We start from the raw sequence: 13,767 nt of genomic DNA on the forward strand, positions 1-13,767 counted from the left end.
GTGACCTTGGCTCCAGGCCTCTGCCATCCTTCCCCAGCCCTTGGCAGAGCTTCCCCACCCCACGCTCGGGGCCTGGGGACAGATGGGCTCCAGCTTATGGTTTTGCCCCAGCTGTGTGCTCAGGTAACATAGGCATCTGCTCACAGCTTTAACAAATTAGGGGAAACATTGCATCACTTGGTTCATTTTTATCCCATCAAAAATCATTCATCACAACATTGCAGTTGGCTCTTCTGGGAGCTGGGAGAGGAGAACAGAGAAATCTCTGCAGCCCAACCTGCCCTCTATCCCACAGAGAACAAGACAGGATTATAAACGACTTTTAGAGGTCCAAGAGGGTCAGGAAGAAGGAAAAAAAAAAAAGTCAGACAGAGGAAAGAAAGTGCCCAGAAAAGCAAGAAGGGAAAAAAGCAGCCAAGGACTCATGACATCAGCTCTAGAGGTGTAAGGAAACAATCCAGAATGGATGTTCTCCTGTCCATCTGAGGGAAGGGTCAGGCTCAAAAACCCAGGACAAGGTGTGCCTGCAGCTGGGAAAAGGAAACCTTCAGGTAGAAAGCATAATCACCATTTACATGGGAAGGCCCCAAAATGGATCCGGAGGAGCAATGTGAGCACAGGCAGATGACTAAACCTCTCTGAGCTCAATTTCCCGCCATACAATGAAGGCAATCATAGAATTCACCCCTGGGGTTACAGTGAGGCCTGTATAACTATCTACTTGCAAGATCTACTACAAGTCCTGGATTATTTGTTGCATGTATGATTTACTACCTGGATTAGCTGATTTATCTGCCTGGCACATGGCAGATGTAGAATGAATGACAGCTTTCCAAATGCTTTCACAGTTTTCAGAGCAGGGTCTTCATATGCTGCCCTTTGAGTTTGAAAAAGGACATTTGTTATGCTCCAGGGAGGGGACTGCATGTGTAAGGTGGGTGACCCTGGTTTCACTGGATACTGTTTTGTAATTTTTTTAATATTATATTATCACACCAAATGCTGGTAGAAAATAATTAGCTAATTCAAAACTTTTTTTACATACAAAGAAAATGCTTTTGGTCCCAGCTTCACAGCAGCTCTGTAAGGTTAACCACAAAATGATGATAACACAGACTTTACAGATAAGGAAACTGAGATTCAAGGGTCAAGTTCACACAGAACAAGAACCCAGCTCATCTGATCCTAGTCCACAGCTTGTTTCTGACTTGCAAATGAAGGGATGGAGACATGAAGGAAGGCAAAAGGGCAACTATGGCCTACACGGAGTAGCCTGGAAGTTTCCAACCCAGTAGCCACCTCTGGCCACCCCTCCTGACCCCAAATCAGCTGAACCAGAACCTCTGGGGTGGAAAGCAAAAAATCCAGTGGGTCAGAGGGTGTAACACAGACCGATCAGCAGAAGAAAACTAGCCCTGGGGTGAGAGAACTGGGTTCTAGTCCCTGTGCTTTCCCTTCTCAGGGCCTCTGCTTCTTTGTGTTTAAAATTAGGGTGTTGGATCAGACCAGCCAGTCTCAAACTTGAACTGGCACCAGTCACCTGGAGGACTTGTTGAAACACAAGTTGGGGCATTCACGCTATGAGTTTCTGGCTCAAGAGTCTGAGTAATTTGCATTTCCAACAAGTTCCCAGGAACTGCAGGGGCTGCTGGTCCAGGGACACACTTTGAGACCCACTGGAAAGGCCATCTTTAAGCAACTTCCTTACCAGGGATGGCAGTCTATGATTTGTGAGAAATTAGCTCCTCTTACTCCATCTCAGCAAGTTTTGTGGGACCTCCCTAGAGAGTTGTATCTGTTGAATCCCAGATCTGGACAATGGGGCTAGAGGGAGCAGGCCATAGGGAAGTGAGGCCCTTCATAAAAGAAGCACCTGGCCCATGCCAGAGCCCCAGATGCAAACAGTCAACAGGCCAGCAGGGGGCTCCTGGGCACCTTCTCTGCGTGAGCACCCAGAGAGTTTGCCAACTGGGCAGGTCCTGGCATCACTACAGGGAAAGGAGCAGAAGGTGGCTAGCAGGCATCCGTGTTCTCACTACTGTCAACCCCTGAACAATGCGACTGGCTGAGATGAGGAGCTATTAGGGGTCACCCCTGCTCCCAGATCCCCGCACTTCCTTCCATGGGGGACAGATACATACAGAGGGAGAGAGGGCCTAGAAGAGAAGACCACCACCTGGGACACAAGTCTTCCCAAGGTGCGTTCATCCCAAATAAATCCTCCCCACCCAATCCCAAGCATCCCCACTCCTGGCCAGAGTCTCCTGCACTTCATTACCTGGCTCCCACGATGAGCTGGTTCCTGGAGGGATCCAGAGCGAGCTGGGAGAAATCTCGGGCTCCAGGGTAGGTGAAGTTAGAAACCCACGGCTTTAAATCTGGTGGAAGGAGAGGCAGCCCTTCAGTTACTATTGGACCAGGGTTCCCACCTCACCAGGATCAGACCAGAGAATAGGAGAGGTAATCATTGCAGTGAAGTGGGGTAAGACGTCCCCAGGAAACCTGAGTTCCATTTGCCCAACTCTGTAAACAGCCAGCTGTGTGACCTCTGCGGGTGGAGTGTTGTCACTGTTCCTGCACACAGAAACTTGGAATTGTCCTTACTTTCCCTTAAACCCCCAGCGGCCACATCAATACACATCCTGTCTGTTCCGTCTCCAAACTGTTTTCAAAATCCATCCACTTCTTTTTCTCCAGTCCCCATCCAATCCCCCATAATGTCTTGTCTGAACTAGTGCCAACAGTCCCCTAACCTGCCTGTCTTATTCCTGCCCCCTCCAGTCCATTTCCACAAGGCAATAGAGCAATCTTTGTGGAATGCAAGTGTGTTTGGTTATGTCACTCTCAAGCTTAGATTCCTTTCCAGTTCCCCAGTAAAAGCTACAAGCCCTGTGACCTTTGAGTTCTGGCCCCAGTGTCCTCTCAAGCTATCTGCCTGGCAATAGATTTAGTGATCATTTGAAAAAAATGATGCTTCATCTTTACATTCCCTCAAACTCTCCATCCTGGCCACACTACACTGAAACATTTCATACTTCCCCAAATCTATCACCTAGAGCCTGCAAACCTTTGCACCTCTGTTGTCCTTTAACGGCACAGCTCCTGTTATTCCCATCCCCAAGAAGAAGCTTTCCCTGACTCCAACATCAGGGCTAAGGGCTCCCATGGCCTCTGCTTCACTGATGTCAGCTGGTTTGTCCTGGGGGTCAGGGAAGATCCTGCTTCTTGGATCTCCAGGCTCAGCCTTGCACCTAGCAATGTTAGAATGCATGTGTGATAATCCTCAACTCCTTGTAGTAGAAAAATCAGGCTTTCAGACAAGATTCAACAGAGATGGGAGGGACAGAGGCTGGGTGGTCAGTGTTCATCCTGTCTTTAGGAAGGTTCTTCTCAGCCAAGACCAAAGCAGAAAGGAGACCTCACGGCCCTCTGGATGGATGGGGAGTGGTGTGGGAAGGTACGCTAAGACCATGCCTGCTGAATTTCCCTCACTCCCTCCCACTGGAAACTCACTTCTCCCATCTTGGCCCATGGCTCCATAACAGCTCAGCCCTTGCCTCAGCCAGCAGGGAACTGGCACCAGTAAGAAGAAAGCCAAAGGATGAGAGGAATTTCTTATAATGGGGTGAAGACGAAAGGGAAATGGGAGGCTCTGTGCTTGCTTCCTTCAGTGCATTAGTGATTGGCTCACATAAGGCCCAGAGAAGTGTGTGTGTGTGTGTGTGTGTGTGTGTGTGTGTAATCCAAGGGAAATAAATCATTGCTCATTATTCCTCCACTACAGAGTAAAAGCAGCCCTTCATTTCTGCACGACAGGCAAACACTTAATCGCTCCCTGGAGAACTGGAGGTTTTTCGAGTTGGATGTTTTTCAGAAAACTGTGATATGCATTTAAAAAAAGAAGAAATTCTGCAGCAAAATGAAGCAAACTCCTTGGGCTTGTCCCTGCCCCTAGCAGGTGACTATGGGTTGGCAACAGTTGTCACACTACCTTGATGGCATTTGGGTAATATAGGTATAAGGTGTGGATCTGAAGTCCAGTAGGCTGGGTTTTTAGCTGCCCTCAGGGCCACTCTTGGAAATCCTGGTAGGATCTTGGACGACCCTAGAAACTAAACCAAGGGCTCTCCTCCCCCAGAAAGATCTTCTGGATTTTAACTATTGTGCAAATCTCTCTACCCTTCCCGTCCAGTCCACATTGTTTGCTATTGTCACTCTAAATGTACTGTCTTTTCAGTGTGTGTGGTCCCCATCAGGTTAGGTGCTCCTTAACAGTAGCAAACATGTGTTCTTTCATTCCCTCTCTCCCCAGGACAGGGATATTCCAGATAGGGCAGCTGAATGGGGAAGGAGGTGGCAGGACTGGTCTGCAGTAAATACTCCATCTGGGGACTGAGCTCCGTCTTCATTCAGGGGCATTACTTGGGGAGAATGGGAGAAGAGGAAACAGAGTCTGAGCTGGAATAACAATGGGGATGGATAGGTGGGAGCCTCTTCCAGTTTCTGTTTCTCTCCCTGAGACCTGAAGGAACCTACATGGGAAGGGGCAAGGGGTAAGGGGAAGAGACACTGCCAGGCACAGTGCCACAGTCCTAAGGGAGCCTTGGGAAGGAAGCCAGACTCCTCTTATTAAACAGGCAAAGGAGACCAGAGGGAAGGCTGTCTTTAAAACACCAAGCACGTTCTGAGCTCCGTGTGCAGGGAAGGCTTTGGACAGCGACTTTAAGAGAAAAATGACATTCTCCATGACGCGCCTGCTATTTTAATTATAGTCAATTCAATTACCCACTTTGTGGATTAACCACTGCCAGTGTTAACTCCAGGCTGGCTTCTCCTTGCTGCAGAGGGAGAGCATGCTGAGGCAAACGGAACAATATGCAGGCTGAAGAGAAACCCAGGTGGCCCCTTCAAAAAGCCCCACAGGAGAAAACTGAACCTTACAAAACACAAAACTGCTTGTCAGCTTATGCAACTGGCAGCTGCTCCAGGGTACTTAGGGGTTATTCACAGATCCATCAGGTGGCAGGGGAGAGGGACGCTCACTGCTACAAGGTGGGAGGCCTACAGATCAGTTAGAAATTCAGCATAATATCTGATGGGGTCTTGGAAGGGAGAGGGGGGTAGAGGGAGAGGGCTGAATTAGGACAACTTCTCTGGAACACAGCACCAGCCACAGCACAGTCCCTCAACCAGTGGGAACCAAGTCCCTACTGTGTGCTCGGCTGCACTAGGGATGTGGGGAGACCAGGGAAATGGTCCTGGTCCCAGACCAGCTGTGCTGGGAACCAAAGGCAGTGACCTTTGAGGAACAGTATGAGATAACTTGAGTACCTAAGGAAATGCTTGTTCATCTCTGAGGCCCCATGGCACCTCCTCTGTGCCTGGCAGCAAGCATGGGCGAGGCCCTGGGTTCAATCCCCAGCAACGTGCATGTGCGCGCACACCCACACCGCACAAGTGCACAGAGGGCAGGCAGATTCCTTCATTCTGTAAAAGGATGGGGTGGGAAGTCAAGCCAGATTCATTCAACTCACACCTGAAGATCAAAACTGATCTCATGGAACCCATCTCCCACATCCCCTACCCCTCTCCCAGCCCGATGTGTCCCAATACAGGAAGGGAAGGGGACAAAGGATTCCCCCAAGTCAGCTGGGCCAACAGCACTCCAGTAAAGCCCCTGAGAGGAAATGTTCTATTAGGAGCTATCACTGGGGCCCTTGCCTGAGGCTAGTCTTAGGAATCCTAGTCCTCACACCATCACTTGGTCCTTTCCTTCAGTGACAGCCACCAGCATTCCAGGAGCCATCAAAGTCTGAGGGTGTGCATGCGTTTTATACACTTAGGATATTGCTAATTTACTGTAATCCACTTAAGTCTTCAAAGCCAGGGATCCCAGCTCAAACAAGGCAGCAAAGAGAAGACAGCTGGAAACCCTCCTACTGGAGAAGAGAACTAGCTCACAGCTGGGAACTCGCACTTCCAGCACGCCACCAGCAGCCTCCCCACCCAACAGCCCACAACTCTCACCAATATAGCCCTTCCCACCTTCAAATCCCATGCCAGCCTTGGACTCTATGATTGACCTCCCACTGTGGTTTCCATCTTGTCCCACCCCACTGGGAATTCCAAGGACAGGGCTGCATGTCCTCCTGTCCAGAGCCCAGGAGAGCAGAGGAATTGACTGTTCAATGCTATGCAGGGGTATGAGGACATCAACCTTGAGACCTGGCTCTGAAAAGTCTCTCCAGCCCCCAGGCTTTGTTTTCCGTTTGTAAAAGGTGACAGTGTCATGGCTCTGCCCACCTTCCCTGACAGGATTATTATGAGGAGGGAGTAGGCTAGTGTTGGTCAGACTTAAGAACTGAGGACAGCTGAGATCACGTCTGCAGAGCCAGTGAGAATTGCCTCATGGGTGGTGGATGCTGAAGTATGAGTGATCATTACACAGCCAAGGACCTCAGACTGGCCAACAGGTCATGGGAGAACACTCAGGCCTCTCTGGAACTTGTGTTCCGCATTATTTTTTGGACTATTATCAAATACATATACTAATTTTAGAAATCATGGAGAACTTATGGAGCCCTTGGAATCCGTCCAGTGATTCACAAATCCCAGTTTGGGAAACACTTTGATAGGACACTCCCACGCTCTCCCTTGACAAATAGAGGAGTTATGAGGCACCAGGGCCCCTTCACTGGGGGTTCCCAAGACTCCCTGCAGGCATCCCTACAGCAGACTTAGACCAAAAAGGAAGCCTTCCAGAATTCTCCAGGCACTTCCTAATGAGTGAGTCATCTTCCTTCTTCCCTGAGAGAAGCCAAGAATTTGAGCTTATCCTTTTAGAACCGTTAGAGCTGAGACCACCAACCAAATGTTGACACTTCCACCCTGGGCCTCCATAACTTCATGCTCTAGCAAAAGACAACCACCTTCTCCAGGTAGACATGGATGAAGGTCTTGAATAAATGATCTAGAAACAAAAATTAGACTCCTGCAGCCCATTGCTGCCTGTTCTTAAGACATCTATCCTCAGAGGAAGTCCCCATATCCTACAGGAAGTCAACATCCCAGGGGGTTCCAACAGCCAGGAAAACCCTGCTGAGGTCTGACCTAGTTGTTCAGGACAACCAGGTGGGCTGCTCTCACCTTCAAAGGCCACGGTGGGGTGCTCCCTCAGGGCACATAGCGGCTGCTCACTGCTGGGCTCACTGGAGACATCCTGGGAGCTGCAGAGGTGGGACACCAGTAGAGTGAGGCTCGGCAGCAACAACGAGACAGCCAGGGGTCCCAGGACCACCATGGTGGGCACCCCTATAGTCCGAGCTCCCAGAGGCAGGCTGGGAAGAAGACCTGCAATGCAAAACTTGGTCTCACCAAGGGCTCCCTTTGTCAATGCCCACTTTTTTCAGTTTTCTAGAGGTTGTCAGCGACCCCACGGGGTTTTTAAAGATAAATTTATATTGCACTTATGTTACTCAGAGTTTACTCTGCTCTAGTAATGCAAAGGTATAGATCATATCTTGAAAGCTAATTTCCTTGTAATAGTGTTCTGGACAAAACTGACAAATTATAGAACATTTTCTGTTATGATCCCAAATGCTTTAAAAATTAGTTTTAATGATGAAGGTGGTATCCATTTAATAAATGGAACTGGGGCAATGGGTACTCATTTGTATAAAGAAAAACTTGGACCCAAGTCCACATCTTATACTAGGAAAAACTACAACTGGATAAAAGATGTAAATGTTAAGGATAAAAATCATAAAAATATTGGAAGAGAACTTGGGCAGAATCCTTTATATCTTGGAGTAGAAAAACCATTACTCAAAATTCAGAAATCATCAAAGAAAAACTTGACAAATTTGACTTCATTGAAAACACATACTTCTGCATGTCTCCCTCTCCTCCCCCAAAATAACATCAAACAGAATCAAAAGGCAAATCACAAACTAGAAACAAATATTTGCAACTCATATTACAGACAAGGAACTAATATTCCTAGATACATAAAAACACCTAGGAACCAAATAGAAAAAGACCTAATCCCAGCTACTCCGGAGGTAAGGGTAGGAAGACCTCATTCCTAGGCTGGCTTGAGCTAAATCTGGTGAGTGACCCTGTTTGAAAAACAACTAAAAAGTAAACGGGTTGGGGGCATGGCTCAAGTTGGAAGAGAATTTGCCTCCAACTGCAAGGCCCTGAGGCCCTGAGTTCAACCCCCAGTACTGAAAAGAAAAGAAAAAAAAAGAAAGAAAAGAGAAAGACAACAACCCAGTAGAAAAATGGGTGAAGAATATAAATATAAACAGGGCTTAAAATGATGACTCTAGTAAGATAGATGCAGAAATTTGAGAGTGTGTTTAAAAACCCTTATGGTACTTTAACAGAGCAATGTTTATGTGTGTTGAACCCAATAACAAAGGGGTAGGGGGTGCGGCTCACTGGTAGAGCACTTGCCTAGCATGTGTGAGGCCCTAAGTTTAATCCCCAGTACGAGAGAGAGAGAAAGAGAGAGAGAGAGAGAGAGAGAGAGAGAGAGAGAGAGAGAGAGAGAGAACAAAATATTTAGGCTTGTATTTTGCATGCTGTTTTCAATTCGTTTCTACAGGAATTTACTTTTATTGAATTTTACATAAGTATCCATCTGTGACAGACTGTAAATTGAAAGATCAAACCGTCACCACAGATAGTTGAGAAGCAAAAATAGACCACAGAGGCACCTGCATGAGCACAAAGTGACTTGATTATTCACTGTGGCATTCTTTGAAATAACAGAACAAAAACAACCAAATGTCTAGAAATAGGAGGCTGCTTAAATAAGCTGTTGTTTCTCTATAATGGAATACTATGCAGCTACAGAAAAGAATGGCTCCCATGACTTTTTCTTCTGTAAAGTGAAAGACTGCAGTAGATCAGGGACTTTTGACTTCCCCCAGGGGCAAGGCCTGGGCTGGCAGTTGAGAGGTTCCAAAGCTTTCTCACAGGTGAGAGCAGATGATAAGCATGGGCTTCCTCCTCACTCTAAGGCCTTTGCTCCTAACCCTTCCTCCCGCTTCCCTTTCTACTGCAGGTCTGGAAAATAACTATAGGATGATTTCCGTCCTGCCTGTTTCTTCATGTGCGTGTGAATGGGAACAATACCCATCACTGAACTGTTGCCAGACTTCAAAAGGCTCACACACAGCCAGTGACAGATGCAGGCTGCCCCACACCCCACAAAGACAGTGTTTCCATAGCCACTCTTCAATCCCCTCATCTCAAGGCACAAATACGTGCGTTCTTTGCCTTCCTCAGAAGGGCCTGGCCATCCTCTCAGCACAGACCCTCTGGGAGGGAGGGTGCACACACACTTTTCTCACACTGTCATGTGGAGTTTCCCTCAGTGCCAGGCTGGGCCTTCCTGCTGCATGGGGCTTGGCTCTGCTGCCCCATCCTTGGTATCCACTAGAGTCCTTCCCTGACACTGGTCTCTGACCCCTGACTCAAACAGGGCCACAGAGGTGAGGGAGGGACATTGAGGGGCAGGCCCACCCTCTGGAGCCAGAAAACCTGAGGTCAAACCCCAACTATTCTCCTTCCTAGCTGTGTGATTCTGGGAAAAATACTTAATCTCTCCCTGCCTTTGTTTCCCCAAATTGAGAATAAGAACAGCATCAACTTCATCAGCAGTTCTGAGTATTAAAAAGCCTTGCACTCTGGGAGCAATCAACCAGTGTGAGCTGTCTGGCACCTGGAGGAAGGGGTGGCACTAGGAAATCTCTTTTCACCCTTTGACACTGTGTCGTATGCCTTTGATTGACACCTCCTTCTCCTCCCTGCTCTGTACCTGCCAGGTGGACCCACATGAACTGCACACAGGACCTCCCTCCCTCTGTATGGGTCTGGCCAATGGAGGGAGGAGGAGAAAGCAGTGCATGCCAGCTGCATGCCCACTGGTCAGAGCTGTCCTGCTTATCTGCTTCCAGATTTCCAATATTGCTCCCCACTTCTCCCTTCAGAACCAGAGTGGCAACCCCCCCCCCACCCGACCCGGTTACCAGCCCAGGGTACTTCATAGTGATTCCATATGGTTCCCAAACCCCTCCCCACACCTCTGTAAACAGCTCCTTTATGAAACTGCCCTCACGTTTCCCAGTTTGAGATGCTATCTGTTTCCTGGGGGACCTTGACTGAGAGAACACCTAGTTAGGGAGACTCAGCACATATGTAAGCATCATGCTTTGAGACCCCATCTAGGCTTTCTCCTGTGCAGGAGCCACTGTGGGACTCCTAGAGCTCCCTAAGGGCATCTCAGGTGGCATGACAACGCCCTTCTTCATCATTCCTGCCCTCCTGGGTCCCACTCTCCTCCAGGTCTCCCTGCCTCCCCTCTCAGGTGGCCCCATCATCCTCAGAGACCCAGGCTTGGCACTCTGTGTGGACAGATCCTAAGCCCCAGGGGCCTGAATTAGGAGCACATCCTGGGTTCCTTCTCCTCCCCCAGTCTCCAGCCCTAAAGTTCCCAAGTTCTGCAGCAGAATTTCCATTTTCATTATGTGTTTTATGTAAATACATTCTCCAAGTCCCTCCTGAATCAAAAATTGCTAGATTAATATCACTGTGTCCACCTGGGCCCTAGCACAGTGTGTCTGTCTGCAGTTCAGGAGACAGGGAGAGATGCCCAAGATGTGATGGGGACAGGGGAGGGGTAAGGACAGGGCTTGCATGCAGAATCTCTTCTACTCAAGGTGAGGGAGGAGAGAGATAAGAGAGAGGCACGTGGACAGGCACACAACACACTGGAGTCACCCAGACACAGACTGAAAGCACATCAGGGTGGCCACAGGAAAAACCTCTATCAGCTCAGTGTCCCAGGTCTGGGGAGCTGACTCCAGGAGTCCCACAAGGGTTCCTGCACAGGCCTATTTTGCCATCACCTTCAAGGAGCTCTTTGCCCCTTGGCAAGGGAGCCAGTCATCCCCAAGAGGGGTGCAAAACAGGATCTGAGGAGTAGTGCTGGGGTTTGGGGTGATGATGACCAAGGCAGGGGCTTAGAGCCTTGCAAAGTTCAGCAGAGCAGGGGTGTCATATGAAAAACAGAAGGGTGGTCAATTTTCCTATCAGTGAGTATTACAGGGCCTGACTGAGTCAAGTTCTGGATATTTTGGGGAGTAGGGCTCCCAACTACCAAGAATTCCCCATTTTGAATATCATGTATCCTTCATCCATGCCAAAGTATAGGTCCCAGCAATCTTATATGCATCATGTGATCCCTACTCACCCACAGCTGCTTACACCAGAACAGTCATGTGATCAAAACAGACCAATCGGGAGCTCTCCCATAGCAATTTGTCTCCAAGGGTCAAGTCAGTATTTGTACAGGAACCTGGAACATGTAAATATGGGCCCTGGGGGAGGGTGGTCGTCTTCCTCTGGCCTTGTGGTTGAGGACAACCTGAAGACAGAGACCAGTGACACTGAAGACAGAGACCAGTGACAGAAGACAGAGAGTAGAAACTCACTAGGATGCTGATAACCTTCCAGTTCCCAGTTTTAGCCCTTTCTTGGGACGTGGCTACATTTTACTTCCACGAGCCACCCTCTCTGGGTACTGGAAAAAACTTTCCTCTGTTTCCATTTAAGTCAGCTGGCGTTGTGTCAGACAAGGAGTTGTCCACGGCATTGCCTCCTGGTGTCTGTCATTGCCATCTCCCTTTCCAAATGCAGCCTTGGCATTGTTGAGGGGCGGGAAAGGGCTCAGAACCTTCCCAGCCTTCCAGCCAGGTGGCCAGTGAGGTACTGAGTTTGTTGGTCGGACATGTGGGGAAGGCTCTAAGAGGACTTAGTTTCTTCCTCCCTGGTTCACAGATAAGATGCATGGTGCCCCATTAGCTGTCTGTTGCTGTTCAGTGCTTAGCACGAGGCAAGCGGAAGCTGGGAGGCTGCTGCAAGATCAGCTGTGCTCTACCTACTTCTGGACTTCTTCCCCAAGTCTGACCCTGCACTTTATTTCTTTGTTGGTGCTAGGGATTGAAAACAGGGCCTGGTGCAAGCTCAGCACATACTCTACCCCAATCCTTGCATTTCTGTACCTCTGGTTTCTCTTTCTGTAAAACTGGGAAAATAATCACCCATCTCTTAGAGTTGTTGCAAATATTAAATAGGTTATTTCATCTAATGGGCTTAGAATAGCACCTTCCACAAAGTATTGTTTAAATGTCAACTATTTCATTATTAATAGAGATTAGATGTCTAAACCCTTATTTTTTAGCTCTTAATTATCATTAGTCAAACACCTTTACTATCCAAATTTTGGTTTCTTATAACTTAAATCCAAATATTCCTAAGACAAACAGGAATTTCTATTTCTAATATGTGTTTGTGATCTGATGTTAAAACAATTTCAGAAATTCTCCACCAGAGGCCATCTGATTTTCCTGGGTGTCTACAGAGTGGTAGAAAGCCCTGAGCATGGGAGGCTGCCATATTTGGGTGCAAATATCAGAATCAACACCTATAAATGGGGCTAGCAGTTCCTTGCTTAGAGAGAACACCTTGAAGCACCCAGAACTAAGGCTGGCACAGAGTAGTCCCTTTATGAAACCCATTCATAGAAGCTGATTGGCATACAGGAAACATTCAGCTAGCTGCCATGAGTTTATATGACACTTCGCTGAGTGCTTACTGAACACCTAGTATGTGCCAGGTCCTGTATAGATGGGGAAGTGAGGGGAGACTCAAATGACAAAAGCTTGTCCCTATCTTCAAGGAGCCTACCGTCTAAAAAGTGGAGAAGAGATGTGTCCCCAAAGGTCAGAGACAGTGACCATGAGCCTGGAGTCTAGATAGGGAAAGGACACAGAAAGTTAGTCTTTGTCCTGTCTCCAGGTCTGCTTGTCACTGGCGTGGTGGCAGGGTACTCTCGGGGTGGAGGAAGGGAGGTGCAGCACCAGCTGCCTCCTGCTATTTTGGGAAACCCTGAGACAGGAGGAATGCATTTTTCCAAATCTTCAGCCAGAGTTTCTCTGCCTTTGCTCACACTGCTTCTTCAATTCCCAGGGGGTCCTTGCTAAGGGGTCATTCTAATGGTGCCTGGGGGTGTGAGAAGGCATGTGCATGTATGTGAGAGAATGCACACCCATGCAGGCGCCTCTTCTCTGGAACTTCTCCAGGGCTTGTTTTCCCAGAACAGATAGTAGGAGGGTTAGCCATAACAGCAGAGGGGATGAAATCTCAGAGTGATGGTGAGGGAAAGAGTGGGAAGGGCAGAGGGCCAGAGCCAGAGCAGTTGGGAAGGCCACGGTTACAGGGATCACTTCCCTTCACACTGGGGCAATGGATGAGGGAGACAGGGACAGAGAGTTTGGGTGTTAGCACTGAACCCCCCACAGAGCTGAAATTGGCCCCCTAGAAAGCTCTACCTACACAACTGTGCCCTCCCCTGCTTGCCAGAGTCAACTGCCTGACCATCTGAGGACCATCAACTCATGCATCACTCCATTCGGCAATAAGGAAGAATAACGGGGGTCCCAGTTCTCCTTCAGTTTCCAACATATAAAGGAGCCAAAGCATGGGTAGAATATCAGTGGGAAGAAGTTGTCAAGGGAATCTTATGAGGCACTAGATGCCCTGGGAAAACAGAGAGGGCTGCCCATAGGGAGGAGCCTATGATGCCTCCTGTAGAAAGTAGACCTTGAGCAGTGCCTGGAAGGAAATGGAGTGGAGCTTCCCTAGCCATCAAGAGCCAAGAGCACTCCAGATGGAGGGGATTACATGGGCAAAGACTTA

The 13,767-nt window shown here is 48.5% G+C and overlaps 1 protein-coding gene across 3 annotated transcripts in view; it reads right to left on the minus strand.

Annotated features, from left to right (window-relative positions):
- The window catches only part of Sema5b (semaphorin 5B), a 112,920-nt gene that overhangs the window by 31,010 nt on the left and 68,143 nt on the right, over positions 1-13,767 (minus strand). For 2 of the 3 annotated variants that reach the window (XM_074073288.1, XM_020183408.2), the window contains exons 2-3: positions 7,147-7,350; positions 2,279-2,378 (exon numbers count right to left, since the gene is read on the minus strand). The exons of the other annotated variant lie outside the window; for it this stretch is intronic. In XM_074073288.1, coding sequence (XP_073929389.1) covers positions 2,279-2,378; positions 7,147-7,350 — 304 coding nt within the window. The remainder of the gene's footprint in view (positions 1-2,278; positions 2,379-7,146; positions 7,351-13,767) is intronic. 3 annotated transcript variants of the gene reach the window in all.

The sequence above is a fragment of the Castor canadensis genome, chromosome 5 (assembly GCF_047511655.1).
Source record: "Castor canadensis chromosome 5, mCasCan1.hap1v2, whole genome shotgun sequence".
NCBI lineage: Eukaryota > Metazoa > Chordata > Mammalia > Rodentia > Castoridae > Castor > Castor canadensis.